At 33.5% G+C, this 26,525-nt stretch overlaps 2 protein-coding genes and 1 long non-coding RNA gene across 3 annotated transcripts; 1 reads left to right on the top strand and 2 right to left on the bottom strand.

Moving 5' to 3' along the window:
* Nucleotides 1–464: 464 nt before the first annotated feature.
* Nucleotides 465–21,711, bottom strand: Usp5 (ubiquitin specific protease 5). Its single transcript, XM_090108334.1, has 17 exons — nucleotides 21,470–21,711; nucleotides 16,404–16,529; nucleotides 15,730–15,915; nucleotides 15,235–15,341; nucleotides 14,771–14,936; nucleotides 14,126–14,293; nucleotides 13,574–13,735; nucleotides 13,076–13,179; nucleotides 12,224–12,407; nucleotides 11,255–11,466; nucleotides 8,917–9,039; nucleotides 8,466–8,580; nucleotides 8,006–8,119; nucleotides 4,403–4,553; nucleotides 3,229–3,438; nucleotides 2,310–2,419; nucleotides 465–1,652 (listed from the first exon to the last, which is right to left on the bottom strand). Exons 1-17 carry the CDS (start codon nucleotides 21,572–21,574, stop codon nucleotides 1,590–1,592), a joined length of 2,406 nt encoding a protein of 801 aa, XP_089964460.1. The 5' UTR covers nucleotides 21,575–21,711; the 3' UTR covers nucleotides 465–1,589.
* A 367-nt stretch (nucleotides 21,712–22,078) lies between these two features.
* Nucleotides 22,079–23,901, top strand: LOC149903591 (glutathione S-transferase theta-1-like). The gene is made up of 5 exons (XM_090108503.1): nucleotides 22,079–22,270; nucleotides 22,357–22,444; nucleotides 22,528–22,678; nucleotides 23,009–23,189; nucleotides 23,551–23,901. Exons 1-5 carry the CDS (start codon nucleotides 22,159–22,161, stop codon nucleotides 23,694–23,696), a joined length of 678 nt encoding a protein of 225 aa, XP_089964629.1. The 5' UTR covers nucleotides 22,079–22,158; the 3' UTR covers nucleotides 23,697–23,901.
* Nucleotides 23,902–24,385: 484 nt separating this feature from the next.
* Nucleotides 24,386–25,947, bottom strand: LOC149903590 (uncharacterized). Its single transcript, XR_016457428.1, has 3 exons — nucleotides 25,605–25,947; nucleotides 25,420–25,481; nucleotides 24,386–25,354 (listed from the first exon to the last, which is right to left on the bottom strand). It is a non-coding gene; the product is annotated as an uncharacterized LOC149903590 (long non-coding RNA).
* Nucleotides 25,948–26,525: the final 578 nt, after the last annotated feature.

The raw sequence follows: 26,525 nt of genomic DNA, 5'->3' as shown, positions 1-26,525 counted from the left end.
AGATATTATAAAAGTACAAAAATGTTGTGTGGTTTTATGAAACCACGGTAAAAGTGAAACTGTTCGAACGGTTCCGAACACTGCTTTGTGTAGCGCATGTCGCGTGACGGTCGGCTGCCGAGTAGGTATACCTACTCGGCAGCCGCGATACACGCGACATGCGCTACACAGACCAAAAAGTTTGAACGATGTAATAAAGTTTCACTTTAAAAAAATAACTGATATGTTATTGTCAAATCTCAAAACGCAATCTTATGTGGGATGCATATCCCCACTTCTAATATTACAATTAATATTGTAAAGATGGATTTTTGTAGTGATGCGTTTGTTACTATTTGTTTCACAGAAACGGCTGATCAAATCTGATGTTAACAATCTTATGTCTGAATTAATCCATATATTTGCATTTTTTTATCTGGAAAGTACACAGTTTTAGTGGAGTGTAGGATAAATAAAACAAAAAATTAAGACAATAATTTATTCGTTGTTTTTATACACATAGAAATTCATCTAACATTTTTGACATAAAACATCTGAAATTTCACACATATCTACTAATTTCTTATAATAGACAGTTCTTTAAAACAACAGCTTTTAGGTAAATAAAAATATTGCGTCTGCAAAAAAAGTATAATAATCGATGTTACACGAATTTGTTTTCTACTTTCACATCACTACCATATTCGTGAATAAAAGCATGCCTTATGCATTTATAGTTAAAATTGTAACTATATAATATTTTATGAGCTTTATTATTTATTATACATCTTATACGAGTAAGTATTTTTGTATAAAATGATACTTATCATATAGAATCTCAGATTTTTAGCTATTTTTAGCTTTGGTACACATACCTTAGGCTTTAATGTGAAATATCACTTTTGTGATAATGAGACCAATTTAATAGTTTAATTAATAATAAAAGCAATATCTTAGTTCGATGAGAGAGCTCCGCGATTAATGGAGTTATATCGGATTAAAACTAGATTGGTCTTACCATAAAACAATTTAAACACAGTCTTACTTTAAACCAGGGATCTGTCACTTTAATAGTTGTCTATGTGAAATACGACAAAACGAGATTAAAGCGAACCCGCGCTTAAAGTTAAACCCTGTCTAAAGTTTTTTGTGGTAAGGCAGGATATTTCTATATGACTTAAATTTACAATAGAAGTCTTGTTATGGATATAATAAATCCATGTGATGATGAATAATAAAGATTTATTAATATTGAATCGAATAAATGCCTTGACTCTTTTTTTCACTGGTAAATTACTGAATTCTTTTAATGTAATATTTAGTACGATATAATATGAGATTTTCTTACTATTTATCATGAACTGGGCAAAAAATAATAAAAAGCGTATTAAAAAACATTAGTATCCATACACATCTCATTATTCATAAATAAATAAACAGCGAAAAAAACTTAAGTCTATTCCAATGTCACAATCAAGTAGTGTATTAAATCTAATTTTAACGGTTTTAAACCGTGTTTCTTCCCGTTAAATCTGCATGTGGCGAATTTAACGCAGTCTAAGACATTGCAGTTGTCGGACGAAGTCAGGCGACGCGCCTTGTTCCTGGCATCACAGTCTCTCGTATAGGTACAAGTAGCCGAGGTCCTTGGGGGGATTCTCTGAGAGCGCGACCTGAGAAAATAAATATTACATTTATAAATGATTGAAAAACATTTACAACAAAGTACTTTGAAGCTAATATTATTTGATTCATTTGTATGTTTTTTATCCATTTAATACTATCAAATAATAAAAACTCAATGTTACAATAACATAACAAAATCTTATAACTATTCTAACTGAAGGAAGCTACATTAGATGATGCTTAAAAATAAGGATCTTCAATGATAGGTGATATACATATATTCTTTTAACTCTGTTTTGACCACGTTGATAAGGCGAGGTTATTATTATTATACAACATTATAGTCGAAAATAAAATATTTTCTTCAATCTATACATATAATAAAATCGTAGGAAACTCAAAACTGTACATTGCAAATGTTTATGAAAGAATACTTGGGGCGAGATTTATAATATATACCGAAGTAAGAAATATAGTATTTAGAATTTGTGTCTGTTTGTTTGTATGTATGTTCAGGTTAATCTCAAAAAGTACTGCATGTATTTATTTCAAATTTGATACAGAGATAGCTTGAGACCTGAGGAAGGACATAGGATAGGTTTTATTCCGGAAATCCCACGGGAGCGGGAACTATGCAGGTCTTTCTTTGAATTCGCAAGCTAAAAAAAGAAAAGCTAGTATAAAATAAATTAACAATAAAGTACCTTATTATCATTGAATATAACCCAGCGTCCCTCGTGCAAGATGTGGCACACATAGTGACCGACCATCGTCGATGTGCCCATGTGAGATATGAACGCTACCAACTTGTACTCTGCAAATAATATGGATAAATTAATATAAGAATGATGAATCAGTGTAAGTCATCGTAAAATTGTAAAAAGATTATAATATATTCCGCAAGATTGATTACTGTAGAATAGATAAATTATAATGCATTACATTTATGTTCATCATTTAACGCATTATTTTTTTGGTAGAATATAATCTATAGAAGGGAATCCGTTACATAGTGAAATGGCTATCAACTACAAGACAAAGACGTCAGCATTTATAAACTACCTTTTTTTTTTTTTTTTTTATAGTGGGGAAATCTTCCAAAGATACCCACGGCCCCCGGGGAAGGAGCCGTGGGTTATGTCGGATTCTTACCGACTAAAACCCCACTGTGTTCCGTCGAGCCGCTTTAATGATGGGGCCGCGGGTATTTGTTGGAATTCTTCCGCGACCATTTATAAAAAAAAAAAAACTACCTAGAGGCTTGTAGTGACTTTGACAGCTGTGAAGCATATGCTGGTGATGCTTCTCACATTGGCCAGCTTCACCCACTTCTGTACCTATTTCTATAACTAATCCCCCCTTTTCCCTTTGGTTTTCACCCCCATCCAGGTGAAAGGTAAGACATTAGACAAATTTGGACAGGAGCTTCTACTCATGAAACTGAACAACTTTTGTTCTACAACTTTGCTGAATTCGTAGAAAAAAATTTGGACTTTGTATGGAAATCGGTCAGCTCATTAGCGAAGTTTCCTTACAAAGTCCAATTTTTTTAACAATTTTTTTAAAAACTGTTTATCACTAATCCCCCCCTTTTCCCTTTGGTTTCCACCCGTATATACTCACTCTCCTGTCCATCCCTGCACCCCAACGAGCGTTCATTGTCCACTGCACCGGGCTGCTCATCCAATTGGTCAGCTCTGCTGAAGATCCAGTCGAGTGCTCGGGCCACATCACCCCCGGTGGCTCGCAGTGCTTTAGCGGCTTGTGTGTTGGTGAAGCCCATGCTGGTTATTTGTTCCACGCTGGCCGGGTCCACGTCGATGGATGCGTCATCTGTAAAATAATTATGACATTTAAATAAAAACAAGAAAAAAACTTTCGTTTTTTATACAAAAACTAGCTTTCCGCCCGCGGCTTCTAAATATATAAGAGCGTATACGCACTATGCGGGTAGCCGTCCCGCTGACCGCAAGCACAATTATGTACGTAATATTCACTGTGCGGTCTGCGGTAGCCGCATCGCAGTGCGCATAGAAATGAATATTACGTACATAATTGTGCTTGCGGTCAGCCGGACGGCTACCCGCATAGTGCGTATACGCTCTAAATTATATACTAAAACCTTCCTCTTGAATCACTCTATCTATTAAAAAAACCGCATCAAAATCCGTTGCGTAGTTTTAAAGATTAATCATACATAGGGACAGAGAAAGCGACTTTGTAGTATAAATACTATGTAGTGATTACAGACGTCAGAAGTAACGCAAAAGGCACGCGATTTAATTCAATTGGTTAGTAATCAATTGCTTAAGAATTAACGTATTTAATTCTTTCACGTATTCTAATATTTATTACTTTAACAGTTAACAAGAATGACCGTTAACATAACTAAACTAGCAATGACATTTTAAAGTTGATTTTGGGTATATTTTCACGAAAAAATCAATCAATTCACTTCAAAAAACTGTTCAAGCTAAGGTCAAATTTTCGGTATAGTTTCTTCATGACTTATTGACTGACCGGTTGGCTTGGTTGGTAGTGGCCCTGCTTTCCAAGCCAGAGGTTGTGGGTTTGATTCCCACCCGGGGCAAATATTTGTGTGATGAACATAGATGTTTGCTCTGTGTCTGGGTGTTAATTATCTATATAAGTATTTATTTAAAATTATATATGTATGTTTATCAGCCATCTGGTTTCCATAACACAAGCGAAAGCTTAGTATGGGATCAGATCGTGCCGTGTGTGAAAGTTGTCCTGAAATATTTATTTATTTTATTATTTATCACCGGCAACTGACCGGAAGCCCTAGAGCCGGGGGGCTCGAACTTGTTGGCGAAGTCCCAGTCGGTCATGTGCTCCATCAGCCAGTTGGACGCCGCCTCCATGCTCGAGTTGTTCGTGTAGTAGAGTGACTTCTTGCACGCCTCTACGGGGAATCCCATGTCCAACTGGAATATATCATTTATATTAAAACTAATAATAGAATCTATGCTAATATTCTAAATGCGAAAGTAACTCTGTCTGTCTGTTACTCAATCACGCCTAAACTACTGAACCAATTTGCATGAAATTTGGTATGGAGATATTTTGATACCCGAGAAAGGACATAGGCTACCTTTTATTGAAAAATATGTACCACGGGCGAAGCCGGGGCGGACCTCTAGTATACAATAAAAACCATTTATTGTGAGACAATATCTATAGTTCTCCTATACAGTTCAGTCCCTATAATTCAAGAAATTTTTAATCTACCTAACTTTTTTTTTTTTTTTTTTTTTTTTTCTATACTGCAACTTAGCCATCTGTTTATGTAAACAATAATCTAATATGGTCTCTGATTTTCATCTGTAAATATGTTTATAGAATGAGATTTGCATCCAGTGACGCAAAGCTCATCATTTGTCTGCGAATCTTATCGCAAGATCGGGTATGCTATTTCTCTTCAGGCGAGAAAATCTCACAGTGCCCCCTCCCTTCAGTTCAGCAGCTAATTTATTTATATGGTGTCCCAATCTGCCTTGATATTTCTTGCTGTTTAGTTCTATTTCTTGCTTCACTGTGTGCAGGTTGAGATCTAAGTTCATATATTTATTGCTAATGTATGGTGGGATGTTGAACATAGCTCTCATAGTTTTATTCTGGAACCTTTCGAGAATTTCGATATTGCTATGGCTGGCTGTTCCCCAGAGCTGAATGCCATAAGTCCAGATTGGTTTTAGAATAGCTTTATAGATAGCCATTTTACTGGCATCATTCAACTTTGACTTACGTCCGATTAGCCAGTACATACTACGTACTTTACAGTCTAGTTGTTTGCGTTTGGTCCATATATGTTTACGCCAAGTAAGACGACGGTCAAGATGCATTCCCAGATATTTTGCGTCATCTGATTGTGGGATCTCTTTGTTCATAAGTTTGACAGGTGGACAGGTTTTCGTTCTAAGTGTGAAAGTTACTTGTACTGATTTATCTGTATTAGCCTTCATGCGCCATCTATCAAGCCACTCTTCGATGCGGGTAAGGTGATATTGTAGTTTAACTGAAGCAGTATCAGGGTTTTCGTTTGTAGTTAGAATAGCCGTATCATCTGCGTACGTAGCAGTAATGGTGTTGGGGTCAGTTGGTATATCTGATGTGTACAAAAGATAAAGTACGGGACCAAGTATGCTACCTTGAGGTACTCCTGACTTAATTTCATGCATGTCTGATATATCAGAATTATATTTTACTTCGTAGCATCTTTTAGCCAGGTAAGAATTTAGTAGTGGGAAGAACGAATGTGGGAGCATTTTTTTAATTTTGAAAAGAAGCCCGTCATGCCACACTTTGTCGAACGCTTGGCTTATATCTAGAAAAACTGCGCAGCAATATTTTTTACTTTCCATCGCTCTACCTATAACATCCACCAGCCGATGTACTTGCTCTACGGTGCCGTGCCCTTCTCTAAAACCGAACTGATGAGTTGGTATTATCTTTGCTAAATGTTCTTGCATTCTGTTTAGGATAATCTTTTCCATTAATTTTCCAATAACAGGAAGCAGACTTATAGGTCTATATGAAGACACTTCATGAGCTGGTTTACCTGGCTTCAGGATCATAATCACCTGTGCTATTTTCCACTGGCTTGGGTATACGGATAATCTTAAGCATGCATTGAAAATAGTGAGTAAGAATAATATTCCCTTTTTTGGGAGATTTTTTAGTAGGGTAGCATCAATGAGATCATATCCAGGACATTTACCTTCTGAAAGTTTCATGATTTCCCGCTTAAGCTCCCTAATTGTCACGTGTTTTAGTGGTAAGCACATTTGCATAGGTGAGTTCAAGTGATTTTCTACTTCATTCCCAAGACATCGGGTACTACATGGATGCGGTTCGAAAACATTGAAATGAAATGAAATGAAATGAAATGAAATGATTTATTTGTATGAATTGTGGTTACAAAGCAAAGTTATAATAAATTTCACGTCCGCACAATTCGCCAACAATTGGCATACAAATATTTAAATTTTATAATTTAAACTAATTCACGTGAGTTATTATTTAAGCAATATATTATTTACATTAGTTCATTTTGCATTATAAATTATAATATAGCAATATGACAATTTGATTATTCCATTCTATTACATTATAATTGATTTCTTACGTCAATTTTGTCAAGCTAGGTGAACATTTTTATTGTTTCGGTAATTATAATCTAAAAAATTCGTTTAAGGAATATAAACAGTGATTAATAAGCCACGCTTTTAATTTTTTGTGCATTAAATTTTTTGGTAGTTCCCTTATATGTTTTGGTATATGGTTAAAAATCTTTACACACATTACACTTGCATTCTTTTGGTAGAGTGCTGAACGGCAGTTAGGCATCATTAAACGTGTGGGATCTCTTAGTCCCAGTATAGAGTGGTCTTTCATGCTTTTAAAAAGTTCACTATGTTTTTTGACAAATATACAAATTTCCAAAACGTATAATCCCGTGAGTGTTAAAAGATGGTGCTTTTTGAATAATGGTCGACAAGATTCTAAGGGACCAATATTGCACATAGCCCTTATGCACCTCTTCTGTGCCAAGAATACATTTGTCACGTCCGTCGAGTTGCCCCAGAATATAATTAATTAGCAAAAGTGCCATTATGCAAGTAATTAGCAAAAGTGTTAGCTTTTTCGCTGTCAGAGCGAGCCCAGGATCCTAAAGGTGTTTTTAATGGAGTTATTGGCTGCTTGGGACGCTTTAGGTATTTTGTAGCCTTCCACAAAGAATAATTCGTGTCACTTGAATGTGTCAGTCCAGCCAGATACGATTGGAGATTCTCGTTTACCGACTCTTTAATTAATGTTTTCAGACGTTGTGAGGCTTTATTGAACGCGGTCTTATCATTGGGATAGTGAGTGTTTAGCCATATTTGGCGAAGTTTACGTCTTTCCTTAATGCAGTCTTTGATCGACAATGGGTAAACATGTTCTTTGACTTGTTTCGTTTTATGATGGGATGTGGACTTGTATGCTGCTTCATGAATTAATTGATTTAGTGCTTCTATAGCTTGTTCTACCTCATCGATTGTTTTCATTCGGACCCTAAGTTGTATGTTCGACGTGATTATGTCCTGATATTTGTCTACCTAACTATATACGTATATTTTTAATTTAATTATTAATTCCATTTGTGCATGTCTCTCTTCTGTATATGTATGTCTTTATCCTGTTTGTAATGGTGTACAATAAAGCGTTTTCATTCATTCATTCATTCCGATGCAATCTATTTGTGCTTTAAATTTCATCCTGACCAATTTAACCATTCTGAACAGTAACATTCATCCATACAGGCGCGCAAATTAAAATAATCATATCGGTAGAATACATAATTAATAATCATATTTAATACAAATAATACACTTACAAGCTGCGACAACAAATTATCATCGAACACGGGTGCAGGTGTTTCATTCGCTGTTTCCGGCAGCAACGTCTCGTCAGCCTGCAGGCCACTTCCGCGCAAACAACTTAGATCTACCTGTAATTATTTATTTTATTTAGAAAATATTTGAGAATAGTTTGAAAGCTTTATATTTTTTCATTTTTTTAAGTTAGTATGACAATCAACAACATTTTATTTATTGTAGGCATAATCATTTAATTTGAGTTGCACACTCGCCAACGAATTTGAATGAGCGTTATTTATTAAAATTAAGTACATATAATATTTTCTTTGTGTTTAATGTCACAATTTATTAAACAACTAATATGTAATGTTTAAAAATCATTTTAAATAAATCATTCAACACAACAACTAAGTACTCAATCTTTTTTTTATATTAAGTGTCCATAAAAGTATGATAATATAATCTGTAACAACTAACCTCCCACGGCATATCAACAGCGACATCTAATTTAGCGGGTGTCCAATCTTCTTTGATGGTGAATTTCTTCAACTGTATCAGCAAATAGTCCGGGAAAGTCGCCAATCGGGTAATCCTGAAAGGTAGAAATTCAAATATAATTTTTTTTTATTGTTTGAAAACTTAAGTTTTTTTACGTCTCATTACATAATATATAGGCTCAAAATATTCACAACAATCGAACGTACAGGTAGAATTTTTTAAGCAAATCCAAATGATGGATAACAAATTACAATAATTATATATCTATAATGTGAAATATAATTATTGTTGTAATATGATTATTAAAAAAGTAATAAACTGTTAGTTTTATGCAAATTATTAGCTATTCTACTAATGTAGTGTTTGAATTTCTGATATTTAAAGTCATATCAAATGAATAAATATTTGAACAAATATTGTAAACACATACTTTTTAGCAGTGACCTTCTTGTTGACGGCCGAGCTAAAGAACTGCTCAACGGTTTCTTCTTTCATGAAGCTCTCGAGACAGGCCTGGAACGGGATGTGCGGACGCACCACTTCCGATGGGTCTCTGAAAATATTTCAGATGGTACATTTTCAAATTCGGATAGTTTTGTATGTGGTGTAAATCTGTATGAATGTTTTTTTAACTAGTGTTATGGTTACATAATGTGTTTTTAATAAACAAACGTGCTGCTGCATAGTGTTATATGACATGCTAATATGAGCTCAACGGCCGTGTATATGTCGCAGGCAAATTGTATATACAGTGGTGGACGTTTAATTAGAAACAGGTAACACGATGAAGTAGTCATCAAGTTTATTTAACATTTGTGTATTAACGTATTAGAGATTAAGCATTATTTCATATGTAATAGAACACCCGTTTATCTAGTTTTATAACAAATTGCTTAATTTTAATCAAACGTTAGCTTAAATTAATAAAATCAAACAACTTTAGGTGAAGTCTGATTTCCGCGTATTTTCAGTCTGGACAACAAATTAGAAACAGCATGTTTCGAGTGGTCTAAAGTCAAAACCTATTAAAATGCCGTCAATATTTTTTTCATCTATAAATATTTGCACCGTTTTTTAAACATTCTATCTAAAAGTTTCTGAAAATTAATTTACTTTGCAGCAAAAATGGGTAAAAGTAAGATTCGTGACCCATCAACAAGAAAAATAATTTTAAGTTTAAATTTTGACAAAAACTGGAGTTACAGGAAAATTGCAAATCATTTAGAGTGTTAGATAAAAAGATATTCAATGCTATAGTTTATTTCAAAGAGCATGGTACTTCTGATTAAGTGCCTAGAAAAGCTTGACCATGAAAAACTACTGCTCGCGAGGATAGGTAAATTATTCTTTTCGCAAAGATAGATCCATTTAAAGGTTCCAATTCTATTAGGAAATATGTTTTTGCAAACGTGTGAAAATCTCTTACAATCTGAGCCACGACGTTGTAAAGCCGTTGTTGTCTATAAAGATTATAACAATCTAAAAACAACCCCATACTATAATGTTTCCTCCGCCTTGCTTAACTGTTTTTAATTTATTATCTAAGGTATGGTTAACTGGACGACGCGCGTATCTTTTGCCATCAGAATTGATTAAATTAATTTGTTTCGTCCCAAAATAAAACTTTTTCACTGGCGGACTGTTCTCAAACAATATTTCTTAGTAAATGCAAATCGTCGTTCCCTGCCTAATAAGAAGCTGTACTTTCCTGGCGTCTCTCACAAACAATTTTGCCTTGACTTACCACCCGAAAACCGATCTCATCGACACATGGCGTGGTTCATCTTCGGAAAAAACTAATTTTATAATAGAATTTGAGCTTTTAAATGGATCCATTTTTGCCAAAAGAATCATTTGCCTATCCTCGCGAGCAGTGATTTTTCATGGTCCAGCTTTTCTAGACACTTGATCAGAACTACCATGCTTATTGAAATAGACTGTAACATTGAATATCTTTTTATCGAACACTCTAAATGATTTGCAATTTTCCTGTAACTCCAGTTTTTGTCAAAATGTAAACTTAAAATTATTTTTCTTGTTGATGGGTCACGAATCTTACTTTTACCCATTTTTGCTGCAAAGTAAATTAATTTTCAGAAACTTTTAGATAGAATGTTTAAAAAACGGTGCAAATATTTATAGATGAAAAAAATATTGACGGCATTTTAATAGGTTTTGACTTTAGACCACTCGAAACATGCTGTTTCTAATTTGTTGTCCAGACTGAAAATACGCGGAAATCAGACTTCACCTAAAGTTGTTTGATTTTATTAATTTAAGCTAACGTTTGATTAAAATTAAGCAATTTATTATAAAACTAGATAAACGGGTGTTCTTTTACATATGAAATAATGCTTAATCTCTAATACATATAATCTAATACATATACACAAATGTTAAATAAACTTGATGACTACTTCATCGTGTTACCTGTTTCTAATTAAACGTCCACCACTGTATAACCTCGCCGTTTACAAACGCGCGGCATTTTGTAATATGCTGTGTATTTATTTTTTTCAAACGTCCACAAGAAGACGGTTGTGAACCGATGGAGCCATCGCTTGGCGGGGTTCCTATTTCTGTGTAGTTATAAAAACAAGAACTAACCTAACCTAACCCACCCCCTTATCCAAACCAAAAATTTCTGATTACGAATTCTCGACATATATAACAAAATGCCTAGCGTTTGTAAAGTGACATACGCCGTTTGTAAACAGAAGAAATTGTACAATTTGCTGCGACATATATAAGGTTCAAAGTCCACTCACAGTCTCTGCCCGCTAGCTTCCGCGTTCGCCCGGCGTTTCTCGTACTCCCTCAACTGCTGCACATTATCAGCCGCTGCGACTGGTACTGGTAGCGGTAGATGATGTTCAGCACGTCTAGTGTATCTCACTCCACGTGACTCTGTGCACTGTACACGCTCTTCTACCGCGAAACGCATGCATTCGGACGGGTTGACGCGGTGGCGGCTGTTGCGCTGTGTGGTTAGATAAATAGTTTAGGCTTGATTAAATGTTCATTACTTTGTCTAAGTTTAGAAAAAACTTTAGGTGTGGTAAATTATTTGTTAAAAACATGCTAGTTCAGCATTTTACATGTTTCGAAGGATTAAATAAATAGCAATAAATCGCATATTAAAACTTTAAGAAGTACTAGTTAGGTGTTGAGTCATTTTTTATATAAGCAATTTTTTATTATAATGGGGAGGAGTTGTACTCTACAGGCTTTGTCAGATAGAACACGCGAGAGCTAACTTTACTGTGCTATGACGCATTATTGGTAGTAGTGTTGTAAAATGAATAAGGAAACTTTTATAACATTTCAAAACATCAGCAAATTATTCCACTGTCTAATTGAAAAACTAAAATCAGCAATTTTTTTCATACTGAATAAACAATACAAGTTCCTCACCTAATAGATGGCTTAGACACATAAAACTGAAAGAATAGAATAAATTCGATCGCTCTGGCGTGCCACTCGGGTGGCCGAGTTAGTCAGGCATCCGCCACGAATTGGCGCGAAAGGATGCGGGTTCGAGTCCTGCCTTGTGATTGAAATTTTTCTATTCTTTATAAATTTATATTTATAAAGCAAAACCAAAAATATCTTATTCAAGTTCCTGACCTCAGACAAAGTAAGAAAGTGCAGGAAGAACTCGTGCGCATCCTGTTGCCGCTCATAATGTATTGATATAACAATCACAATGAACCTATTCCACACAAAACACAACTAACCTCCAACAAAGTGAGAAAGTGCAGGAAGAACTCGTGCGCATCCTGTTGCCGCTTGGTCATAAACTCCGGGTGGCCCTTGCCGATGAGCTGCCGGTACATGTGCGGGGAGATGCCCTGCTGACTGCCGTCCACTTCACCGGGGAACGAGTAGCGCCCGGATATTAGACCCACTCCCACTTTCGCGCTGGAAATATAAATTACTAGATTTCCAAACGCGTTTTCAAAGGAAAACCCGGATAGTTCCCGTGGGTTTTCCGGGATAAAATCTATCCTATGTGTTAAGGTGCTAAGGTAATCCAAGTTACCCTCTATATGTGTGCTAAATTTCATTGTAATCGGTTCAGTAGTATTTGCGTGAAAGAGTAACAAACACACACACACACACACATCCTCACAAACTTTCGGATTTATAATATTAGTAGGAGTTAAAAAAATTAAATATGTAATAATAGTTAGTTACTGGAAAAAAATTGTATGGAAAGTTGAGAAAATGATGTTGTTGATAAAGCAGTCATTTCTTTTATAGAAGACTAGCGGTCCGCCCCGGCTTCGCCCGTGGTACATATTTCGCAATAAAAAGTAGCCTATGTTCTTTCTAAGGGTCTAAAAATTGTCTGTGCCAAATTTCATCAAAATCGGACCAGTAGTTTATGAGCCTATTCATTTCAATCAAACAAACAAACAAACAAAGTTTTCCTCTTTATAATATTAGTGTAGACAATACTGGACTCCAAAATAGTCTGTAGCAAAACTCTGCCTTGATGTCTATTGATCAGTTTTTTATGAGTAAATAATATGAGTTTGAACATTACTGCAATGAAATAAGGTTTTAAATTAGAAATTAGTTCTTACGTTTGCACATTGAAATCATTGACAGGGTCTTCCGGGAAGGTGGCGAAGATTTCTGGAGCACCCTCGACGAAACGACGCACGAAATCTGGCATTCGGAACATCACCTGCAAATTTTTATATTTAACAACAATAACTACTTACTTGAAATATTTTTCAAGTAAGTAGCGCGTCTATTATGATAGGATGGAATTGAATATGCGAAAGACTAAAGCAATTCCGCGCGATTTTTAACCGACTTCCAAAAAAGGAGGTTATCAGTTCGGCCGGTATGTTTTTTTTTTAAATATGGGCGGGTAGTATATTAATTATAAAATAAAATATTTTTGAAAAAGTATCAATTATGTATAGTATTTAAGGTTTTTGGGTTTGTATAATATAATATATCGCATGTATGACGATGGCTTTAACCATTATAACGAGATTTAACAAATATCCTATCTTATAGCACTATTAAATTATTATTATTTTTTTAATTTACTTGAATGTAACTTAATTTACCTGCAGCACACTATTGATATAGCACGAGTTGCCCAAGTTATTGAGGCCGGTGAGAGCCGGTCCGTGCAAGGGCCGCAACTCACTGCCGCTCTCTTGTAGCGTATTCCATTCGCCGGTACGACGGTTCAACTCTAGTTCCAACTCGGCCATTGATTTTTCCGTCTGTGAATAATATATTTTATTTTTTTAGATTTTTGTGGAAAATTTAATTTCATATATAGGCAAAATAATCGCAAAAACTTGTTACATATAATAAGCTCAGTTGCTTTGTGAGTATGAAAAAAAAATTTAACAAACGCAATTTTTTTTTGTCGAGACTGACTTATGTTTAGTTTAAAAGCATTGTAATAATGTCTTGTCATTTTGGAGTCTTTAAAAAGGATCAAATGTTTTATGTAAAAAAATCTATTACTCATGCCAATTTAAATAATAATAATTAAAAAAAAAACTAAACGTGGGTAACTTTAAAGTGGGTCAAAATTGCGCCCAAAGAAGTCGGTTACAAACAAACATACAGGTGAAGCTAATAAAAAGCGTGTAAAACCACCTCACCTTCTGCAACTGCTGCACATTGATGCCAAAGTGCTTCAAATGATCTGCCAAAAACGGATCCTCAACCATATCGTCTTCAGCGTACGAGAACACGTCGCCTTTGCCCTCCGCTGTTATCGTGCCCAACTTTACCGCTAGAGGGTAGCCCGTTTGGCGGTAATGTTCCACCTGCAAAAATAAATTAAATTGTTTTACTTAGGGCTGATTTTTCAATGCTTGGTTAAAACTTATTCGTAAAATAATGTATAAAACCACCATTTTAAAAACGTATTCTAATTGCCCGTATTTGACAGTTTACGTGACATTTTAGTATTATCATGTAATACTTTATTGGACGGATAAGCATTGAAAAATCGGCCCTTATAGATATAATTGACAAAATTTAAGTTTTTTTAAATCAATACTAGATTAAAAATGACGGTACCCATATTTTTTTGCGCCAAATCTTAATATATATAAATCTCGTGTCACAATGTTTGTCCTCAATGGACTCCTAAACCACTTAACCGATTATAATAAAATACGCACACCATGTGCAGTTCGATCCAACTTGAGAGATAGGATAGTTTAAACATGTAGGTACTAATATAAAGATTGATTTTAATTATTTTACTGTGAATGTTTACTTTAGTTTACATTACTCACCGCATGGTCATTACCACCGGAGCCATCAAAGAATCGACGTCCACACAGAATGGACCCATCCGTGAGATTCAACCAGAGGTTGTTGGTTAGATCGCACTTTTCGCACTTCCATCCAGAGGGCGGTATCTTTATTCCGTTGTCCAATTGAAGCAAATTTACTGCGTGGCTGAAAGTTAAATGAGATTAATAGCATTTTCACAATTGGATTTGTTCTGATAAGTATATCCGTCAGTTAAATGAATTTTGATAGTGATTTTGTTATTCGAACCCGCGTCTTTCACCTACCCACCGTGACGCATGGTGTTTCGGCTACCGAATTCCTTATTAATTGAACAATGCAATGAACTAAATATCTAGAAATCAAATTGTGTCAAATAATTGTGCCTATCAGGAACCGTGGAACTGGCTTTTGGTGGTTTTTTTTTGTTAATATTGCTATAACATAGAGTAATAATAGTTCTTACACAGAGACTTCTCGTTTTTCACCATCCCAAGTGCCATGTAATGCTTGCATTTCAGCTATTTTGAATGGCGATTCTGCATCTAATATTCCTTGCACAGACTTCTTTATCTGCGATAATAATTTTTATTAGAGCTTTCTTCACTAAGTTGTTAAAAAAAAATTGGTAGTTTGTAAAGTAGGTTTACGATCGAGATGTTTACGTGATAACGTCTTATTGGTGGCAGCGCTCGAGATGAGACGGGAGATCGGTCCGTCTTTCTCTCGTTATACCTGCGATCGCGCTCGTGAGGTTTTGGTGTGACACAAGTTTCTGAACATGTCACTCGACTAAAACGATTTTAAAAACGTTATCACGTCAAAAAAAACAAAAAATGTTGTGTTTTTAATATAAATACAACAGTCAATATTGAATTTTTTGGTAAATTTTGTATTCCAAACTTTTTTTTTATATTACGAAACATTGTGAACAATTTTTATTCAATAATAAAACACTTACCACTTCAGGCAACGCATCATTGGGCCACGGATAGGTCTGGAAGCCTGGCAACACGACCACATTATAGTGGTCTGTGTAGGTGTACTTTGGCTTGCCGCAGTCAGGATCGAATCCACCTTCCACGCCGATCGCCAAACGCGTGATCTTCTTCTCTGGCCCATCGCCGGTTTGTTCCGGTTCGGGGATCTAAAATAAGTTTTAAATTAGAAAATAAAGTCATCTATATATATATAAAACTCAAAGGTGACTGATATAGTGATCTATCAACGCACAGCCCAAACCACTGGACGTATCGGGCTGAAATTTGGCATGCAGGTAGATGTTAGGACGTAGGCATCCGCTAAGAAAAGATTTCCCAAAATTCTTGCGGGAACGGTAAAAACGGGGATGCACGTACAAAGTCGTGGGCGGAAGCTAGTTGCTAGCTGGCTATTTATATGACAATAGGAAAAAATGTACTCAGGCTCATTTTTCAATCATCAATTATATCGTACAAATAAACAACAATTTCAAATTTGTAAATACAATTACATATGTAATTTTCGACATTTTGCTGGTGAAATTCAAATATCTTTGAGTTTGAGTTTGCTGTACAAGTTGTAACCAAAGATTCTGAAATCGGCTATTAATATAATAATATTGAGTGTAGAGAAAATTATAAGAAAAGTACTTACTGGTTTCTTCTCCCTGGTAATGTGCAAGAACACAGCATTACCGGTTTTTTGAAAGTACTGCTCGACGTAGTTGCGGCCGAAACCAAGGAATGATGTCAGCGACACGTACAGACCCGTTTCAGATTCCTGAAATTAAAGGATACATGTAAATTATTGGTAAATCATAGCAGGAAAGATAGCAGCTAATTTTTTATATTGATTTTATAAAAAATATTTTCCACAATAGAAGATCAACTTTCTCTTATTTTTTTATTATTCTTACAGTAAAAATAATGGTGTAAAACAGCTATATAGGTGTAATAATATTGTTTGGATGTTAATTAAATATGAGGAGTAATTAAGCTTATAAATAGGTATTTAAAATTTTGTTTTGTGTGATACCTACATAAAAATACCTTAATATCAATTTATTCAGAATTCAATTAGTTATTTCATGAAGAAATGTTAAAGTACATGTACAATATTAACCCAGTACAATGCCACTAAAAAGTTTAATAAGTTATTCAAAAGCGCCCCCATAATTTGCATATTGATAACAGGTATCATAATCACACAAGCTTTGCAATATATAGGGGCTAACTGTTTGCTCATTTAAAGTGAAACTAACAAAGAAACAACATGTTTAAAACAGTTGACTTCTATCTGGGAATATTCCTAATTTTGAGTGGATTTTTGATCGGTTTGCTAAATTTAAGAAGTGTTTTGAGAGCCAAGAATAAATTCTCACATGTCTTGCTGTCAGAGAATATTATTCTTATATGCATCGGAGTCGCATTTCTATCACGCGCCGTCTATTCATTGGGCCCAAATAATATGAGCATGGAAGAATTTGAAGAGAGAATGCTACAAACTAAGCCTCACGATCACACAATGACTTGCGGTTTCTCATCTCTATTCCTCAGTTATGGACCATTGATTTTGTCTTTGGTGAACAGTTTTCTAAGCCTGGTAATAGACAACTATATGCACTACCAAATGTTAAAAGACGAAAAAAGCAAAGACAACGAAAATATTGTTCAAGATTTAAGTGCAAATGTGCAATCTGAGAGAAAACTTAAATTTAACAGTGTTGTGGACTTTTTGAAACGAAATTCTTCATACATAACTATTTTTTTCCAGTGGTTTATTCCAATTGTATTGTCTCTATTTTTATATCCAATGAATGTTCAAGAAGTGTCTATGTCCGAAATGAGGAGTTACCGTGAAAATTGCATTAGTCTGTTGGATTTAACAGAGAATAAGTGTTCATTTAATTCCAGTATGGAACTCCATAAGTACATACCTTCACAAATAAATTATACAGAGACTTTTGAACAAGACTACAATGATAATAAAACTGTTGAAATCAATTTTGTATTAAATAATGTGTTCAAAATATTAAGCAACTATAGTAATAATACCGAATTTGCCTACACACAAATGTCAAAAACAGCTAGAACTCCTAAATTCGCTTATAATTGCATGAAAGCTTGTATAACGGACAACAAAAGTGTTCTCTTATACATGTTTATACTAGCATTTATAAGTATTTTTGTACCGATCACAATTTCAATTGCGATATTGACTAAAATTCATACCATGAGTGTGAAAAAAGTTGGAGTGAAGTCATACGTAACAAAAGAAGTTTTATATAATGTATTATTTTGGTCTCCGGTAATGTTTGACACATTTTTATCACTGATACTTTGTTCTTTCTCCATGCATAGTACCAGGACATCACTATTTAATGTAATCGCAAATGTGTATCAAACAGTAAAGAATTTTATGAACACAAAGCACTTTAAAGATAATATGGTTGTTCCTGTTTAAATTTATCCTCAATTGTTGTATATTTAGTAAAATAGTTTTGTATTTGATTTACTGTGTCTTTTATAATTTACAACTATATTAAAAATTAAAAGGTTAGTTTCAAGGAGATTTATATTTTTGTTATACTTCATAATATTATTGTGTTTTATGGTGTCCCTATATTGGGAACTTACCATTTGGATTAAGGGGATTACTATGGTCAAAACCGAAAAACACCTTATACATATTGAATTTTGTTGAGGAAACTGTAGGTACGATTGTCTTAAAAAAAATATATGTGATACTCAAGGATATAATTAACAAAGTGTATTGTTTACTTTTCAGTTTAGAACGGCCTAAACATAAAAAAAATACATACAAATCAACCCCTTTTTGAACATAAAACGCATTTTGTTAGGAAAACGGCTACATATTTATACATGAAATTTATACCAAAAAATATGTTATGATATTTGTAACAATTTGTATTGATTGTTTTTTCAATTTTCATTATTATTGTTAAGTTATCAAGAAAAAACTCGAATTTATAATAAAACCCACATAAAACCTCACCTCTATTGCATATTTTCGACGAAATTTGACGGTGTCAGTTCGACTCGGACGGGGGACTGTACGTGCGGTTTTTTTTGCAAAATAACGCTAAAATTCACCGAATTGAATGTTTTGTTAAATTAAACCAGATTGTAATAGGTATTTAGATGAGCAGTTCATGAAATGAAAGTTAAAAATAGGTATGTAAAGATATAAAAATCTGTTTGTAAATTAGTTTTGTTTTTGAAAGGCGTCATTGAATAATATCCAGTGTTGATAATTTTTGACAGTAAAATATTATCAGAAAACACATACCTATAAAACAGTAACCAGACTTTCCCTGTGCCTTGAATATTTTTAAAAAAAGATTAATTGCTGTTCTATCGTATATTTTAAGGGTCCAAAACAATCCAAAGCCGGGAGATACTGACACAAAATTTTGGGTAATTTGTAACAGGATGCCTGTTCTACAGTGGTCTTAGTACGCAATGACAAAAAGAAAAATCATGGTCAGAACAGTGGTACCGGCAGACTAGTCGCGTGGGCGTTAGTCGAACTCGTCGGATAAATTACGGAATGCAAACGATTTGTAACACAAAAATTTTAGGATTCACCGATAGCCCATAAAAAAGAAGTTCGGTAGTTTCATGCCATACTTTTCCGGTGTAATTTACAGCCCACAATACCGACGTGAATGCGTTGATTTAAAAAAAAAATTCAACCATTTGTACCAGGCTAATTTTTGCACAGGTAATCATCGTCCAGTAGCCAATAGCCATGTACGAAAATCGCCATGCCATACTTTTCAGACAGTTTCAAATGGTCGCCATACCGCCGAAAATCAGCAATTTTTTTTATATTGTATAAAATCATTTAATTTTATATTATTGTATAAAATCGTAGGAAAGTCAAAACTGACATAAACGTATAGCAACATTTTTAGCCGACGCCATTATAGGACGAAATTCTCAATTCAACTGAATTTTTTGTTGGTTCCGTTACCTCCGCACTTTTAACTGGGTGAACCGATGATTTCTTCAACACTAATATTATAAAGAGGAAAACTTTGTTTGTATGTTTGTTTGATTGTAATGAATAGGCTCATAAACTAATGGACCGATTTTAAAAATTCTTTCACCATTCAAAAGCTACATTATCCACGAGTAATATAGGATAGGTTTTATCCCGGAAATTCCACGGGAACGGGAACTATGCGAGTTTTTCTTTGAAACCGCGGGCGGAGCCGCCGGCGGAAAGCTAGTGATTCATAAAAATATAAATTATATAACAATAATTCCTTTGCAGTAACTCTCCGAGGAAAAAAGAAATAGATTCGTGTTACAAATTTTAAAATCATACATAGAACATTTCCATCGACAAGGTTTTCTGGTATTTTTAATCTACCGCCTGACAACTTAACCTCCCCTCCAGTTGGTTAGTTATCTCACTTGTCAGTCGATCGCTTACATTTTTTGAAGAGACGATCAGTGCGGTCTATAAGTGGCATAGCCGTGCCTTGTGATTTATGTAAGACTAGCTTTCCGCCCCCGGCTTCGCCCGCGCAGTCAAAGAAAAGCCCTCATAGTTCCCGTGGGATTTCCGGGAAAAAACCTACCCAAAGTCCCGGGGTAAAAAGTAGCCTATGTCCTTTCTCGGGTATCAAAATATCTCCATACCAAATTTAATGCAAATTGGTTCAGTAGTTTAGGCGTGATTGAGTAACAGACAGACAGACAGAGTTACTTTCGCATTTATAATATTAGTATGGATTTATTAAAACTATCAAGTGAATGTACCAAGTGAAGGAATAATAAAATATGAATTGTCATCTTAAGGTCTCCAGAATGGGTCATGTAGTAGAGACTTTGATTATAACGATTAATGTTAAAATATGAGTCTTCCTACATTACATTTACAACATACATAGTACACAATATTTACTATTCATAAATGTAATATGTTACTGCCTCTCAGAGAAAACATAAATTAGGTAGAAACCACTAATACATTACGATACAATACGATACAGTATACAATTCCATAATAATGGTCACTTTTACTTCAACAACGATGTCATATTTATAGAGGGCGGTTAAAAAAACAAATTCAAATGTAGTGACAGAATCATTAAGGTCGTTGAACCGTGTAATTGCCTTAATATACATGTTTATGCAATTTTAAGAAATAGGAATTACCTATTGGTAATAATTGGTAATTGGTAGCGAAGTGTTAATGTAATCTGGTATTTATCCATACATCAAAGTACATACATTTCTATAGAAACCATAGACAGGCCAATAATATATATACATATATATAATAGATAGAAGAATAAGCTAAAATGTAAAAATAGTTATATTTTCTCAAATAATTGCGAGTGTAACACAGTTATATTTCAATACAGAAGTTTTCATGTACTTAAATAAAATTATTTTTTAAATCAAGCTTTCTCTTATTGGTTTTACTCATTGCTAAAATAAACATTATATGTTTATTTTTTTTATTTATATCTTCGTTATACATAATTAACTTGAATAAATACTTTGTCGGCATATTATTACGGTAGCTCTTGACTCTCGGATGATTTAAATGAAACTTGAATTTAGTATTTTTGGAAAACAAGATTATTTAACAATTCAAAAAATTATTGACTGGGAAATATTTTCCTCCTGTTGGAACATATTCAATTGGAAAAATTTTATGGTTAGAAACAAAATGCAACTCACCGGGTTGTCGAACGAATATACACATTCATCTTTGTAAACCAATTGCTGAGATGTTGGTATTTTGATTTTATCTAAATGTGGCGTTAAAAGATCAAGAGACGCCATGTTTACTCTTCTCAATACAATGTAATGGTGATATTTTTATTTTCAGACAAAACGCTAAATAATTCCAATTTGCTTGCAATTTTAGTTTTCACCGTTCATTTTTCATGAAAACGAATGACTTAACCACAGACTACAGATTTATAAGATACCGTACAGAGTAAAACAGACTTATAATATTCCCAATATAAAGCACAATAAACACTAAGTGACTTACACGCAACATTTACTTTGACTTTTAATATCAATCATATAATAAAATGAGCGTGGAAAATTAGAATAATCAGCTGTTAAATAAGGCGAGGTAAAAACGAGTCTAAATACATTGAATGCCATTTTTTTTATTGACTAAAAATATCCGTCACAGGACATTTTGAATCATTTGTATTATGAAAAATGAATACGCACCCTCTAACACCAAAGTTGTTTATGTGTCATTCAAAATGTCAAAACTTATCAGATGTTGTTTGTTGTACTGTTTCAAACATTACTTGCTCTGTGGTTTCAAAGTTTAGGTCTAAGGTCAAAAATCAAGTTTATAACTACAAAAAGTGAAGAATATTCTGTAAATTAGTGCGCAAATTAAAATGGCCCTAAAATTATACTATGACCTTTTGTCACAACCTTCTAGGGCACTATTTATTTTATTAAAAACAGCTAAGTATAATTTTGAACCAAAACCAGTGAATCTACGAGGAGGTAATAAAATTGGGGTTTCCATATCTCCTACTTAATACGATATTGCATTGTTCAATGTTTCTAGTCATAATAATTTGTGTTTTCAGGGGAGCATTTTACGGAAGAATACGCGTCAATAAATAAGTTTCAAAAAGTTCCTGTAATAGACTACAATGGTTTTATATTAACAGAAAGGTAATAAATAACTACGATATAGTTTTGTCTATCCAAAAAAGACAATTTAATTCAATTGTTATAATATTTTCATTAACTTTCAGTATAGGTATCATAAGATTTCTGTCGCGCGAAAACATAATACCAAAGAGTTTATATCCAATTGAATCTAAGGCACAAGCAAGAGTAGATGAATATCTAGAATGGCAACATGTCGGACTCAGGTTGCATTGCGCTATGTACTTCAGAGTCAAGGTATAATATATTATTTTAAACTACAAATCTATACTTAATATTATAAATCGGAACCATTTGTTTGTTTACTGCTAATCTCAGGAAATATTGGTCCGATTTGAAAAATCATTTCGGTGTTAGATAGCCCATTTATTGAGGAAGGGCTATATTTCATGCTAAGACCAATAGGATCGTTTATATGATACTTATATAGTTTCAAACTTTTTATATCTCATTTTACTCACCAAATGCTTAAAAGTAACTTAGCGAAGTTCTCTTTATAATAACAAAAGCAAGCCTGACAACAACTATTTTTGCAATCTTCATAATATAAATAAATACAAATTTCAGTACCTAACACCAATAACAACAGGAGAGCCAGCAGATCCCAAGACATTAGCAGGATATGAAAGGAGAATGTTCAACGCAATACAAGAGTTTGATACTCTATGGTTGGGGAAACATGAGTTTGTAACTGGCAACACTATTACTGTGGCTGATTTGTTAGCAGCAGTCGAATTGGAACAACCAAGTATGGGTTTTATTTAACTATATCTACTTGCGTGGCTTCAACCGCTTTGTATAAAACTTAACAAGTTATATGCTAAAACATTCCTGAAAAAAAAAGATAAGATGTCAAAATCTGTTGCATAATTTTAAAGATCTAAGCATACAGACACACAGACAGCTGAAAGCATATTTGTTTTATACATTACATTGATTTTGAATGTTATAGAAGAAGAGTAGTTAGTTTAAATAAAAAAAAAATATCAGTCAAAAAATTAACCACATTCACACATCTAATCGTCAAAAAGTATGCAGTACTAAATTCTTTTTAATCCTTGCAATTTTATGGGATGCAGATAATATTTTTTTTATTTTTTATTTTTCAGGAATGGCCGGTTTTGATCCCGCTGAGAAGTTTCCTAACATAGCAGCTTGGTGGCCGAAAGTAAAACAACATTTCAACCCTTATTATGATGAAGCCCATGTTATATTGAACAAAATTGTTAAAAAGAATTCATCTGCTAAATTGTAGGCAAAGCATGGTGTATTTATTAGTTAAGTTGACAATTACTATTTTAATTATGAAAATGGCATATTGTTTTATAAACTTTGTGTAGAGGTTATTGTTTTTATATCAGATTTTATTATTGTTTTTTTTATATATGAATTTTATTGAGATTATATTATGTACTGTGATTTTAATGATTTTGAAACAATTTTTACGATGATAATTTGATATTAAGACGATACACAAAAAAAAATCCACTGCTTGGCGGGCGGAGTCTAATAGCTCGCTATCGCGAACGCGGGTGTGCGCGAAGTCATTCTTGCAAACTCACCGCGCTGCCGCTGGCCGACTCGGGACAAACATGTATGGAGTCGTCATACAGTTATAATATTGTTATACATTTATTCAATTGTTGATTTATTGGTTTTATTTTCTTGCTTATAAACAAATAATCTTCTTTCCAACAACTACTTAGACATTATTAATAATTATTATTATTTCGTAATGTTTACTTTATTACAAAATAATACAGGTTATAAATAATCTTTAAAATAACAAAAAATATTGTTACTCTGAAAAAATGAAATGGTACTCAATAACGCGGACTACTGAATGGATTTAGATAGAATTTGATGCTGACGTAGATATTACGTCATGCCCAGAAATGAAAGGTAATTATATTTCTGAAAGAAGTTATAAACCCTAATTCTTCTCAGTCAAAGTCAAGAGTGGAAGATATCACTAATACAGTAAAACTGATGCGAAACTTTGGATGTTAATTTGTATATTTTTTTGTTAGTTGTTACTTAATCACGTCAAGACTACATTACCAATTTTGATAAAATATAGCTAATTGCCTGGATTTACACATAGGATACTTTTTATCCGAACTGAACACTTCTGTGGGATAAGACAGGATTCACGATATAATCTAATTCCACGCGGGCAAAGCCGCGGACGGAATGATATTTTTTTAAATAAAAAAATTGTTTAAAAAAAACACAAAATATATTGACGCATGTATTTATTTTTTGCACTCTATTATAATTGTAATTATTCATTACAAATAATCAAAATAAAATAGCCAGAACAAAGTTAGGCCCTGGTAGGGTAGGTAGGCAGGTACAGCAATGTGAGACGAACACTGGCTTATTTATACCAATAATAATGTATTATAAACATTAAATTAAGTTTACTTTCTAACAACAAAAATACATAATATTAGCTAATGTGAAAGCGAGTCAACCAATCATCCCACAAAAATGAAATGTGCACACAAATATTCATCCAAATCGGTTCATGTAATTAGGAGGAGTGACTGCAGCGCCATCTTCCGGGCCCAATTGTGTTTCCAGATCACCCAGTAACTCAATTTAATATACTTACACAAAATTTTTCGAAATGAAAACTCACATTACTATGTAAATATGAATATAAACCTGTTTTAGTACTAAGCAATTTCCCGCACAGGTGTAGTAAGTATAAATGAAATAAATATCAACATCAAATTTTTTATACAACATACTTATCTACCACCTACTAAGAAATGTAATTCTTGAAATTTTTTCGTATTTTTTTTAAATATAATACTACTCCAATGAGCTCCTGTTCCATATCACGTCCGCCATACTTCCACTAAGTTCACCATGATTTTTTATTTCTTTGCACTTTGTTGCTTTTTGCTAAAAATGGAATCATGCGATAAAACGTTGATAACATACATTTTTGACTGAATAAAGGTACTTACGAAGGAGTGGGTTCACATTGTGAACAATCAGTGGGTTTATTTTCCTTCTGGATTCCGGATTTCTGAAAAGATTATCTATGCTATAAATGAAAAAAATCTTACACATTCGTTATGTACTTAAAACAGGGGTACATATCAAACATCGTCTATAATACAATTATCATCAAATTTAAAATAAAACCAACTTCTTCATTAATTTGTTCCAATTGTAAGCATTCTTTTTTCTCCAACCTTTATGTTTCTTCTTCTTATTTTCTTTATTGTCTCATTTTGTCTTATCGTGTTGTCACCCTTTTTTACGATTGCGCGAGCGACACAAGTTCCCCGTGTGACGGCCGTAGCGGGAATGACTCGTGCAGCGATCGGGGTAGGAAGGTACAGGGCGGCTCTCGCTATATTGGCTGGTCGCGCGCTAATTTCAAGTATTTCTTGTTTATTTCAAAACCATCGCATATTTCAAAATTCTAAATCGGTAGACGTATAGGTTGTATATTTTATAGTTAATATCCAAAAAGTCGTAACTTTACGTTTGTTATTTTGAAGATGCCAGAGATTATAAAAAAATAACAAAGAGAACTTTGTATTTTTTTTCTATCGAGAAAATATCATGGAATCATGTTTCTAAAACGGTAGACGTATTGTGTTACTATTGAACTTTCTTGTCAAGAATTTTCATCACGACAACTTTAATAATATAAAAATTACGAAGGTTTGAAAAGGGCCGTAAATGTTAGAAAAATTAATTCATCACCTTAAGCAGTTGATTCAATGTTACAATGTTTTTTATGTGTTTTTTGCATATTTTCAAATTAAGTACATAGTTATTGAATAATTTTGAAAGTATTAATTTCTGAACATTCCAAAGACTAAAGAAGTGAATGCATTGTAAAATAAAATTAAAATCGTATGTAAGATAAACTATTGATAGAAGGAAGTATATTATGTAAACTCATTGTAAACTATTATTTTTATATGATAATGGTGCTTGTTAAAATCTTTTTTTATAGTTAATGGTGTTATGTAGTTGTATAATAAATTTTATTTTTATATCACAAAAAGAATGTGTTTTATTTATACATTTAAAAGTTAAAAGAATCTTCGGGTTT

This window comes from Colias eurytheme, chromosome 13 (genome assembly GCF_061535395.1).
Source record: "Colias eurytheme isolate Ceu_HAF_F1 chromosome 13, ilColEury1 Martin Lab GWU primary, whole genome shotgun sequence".
In the NCBI taxonomy this organism is placed as follows: domain Eukaryota; kingdom Metazoa; phylum Arthropoda; class Insecta; order Lepidoptera; family Pieridae; genus Colias; species Colias eurytheme.
This window is presented reverse-complemented; position numbering and strand designations above follow the sequence as displayed.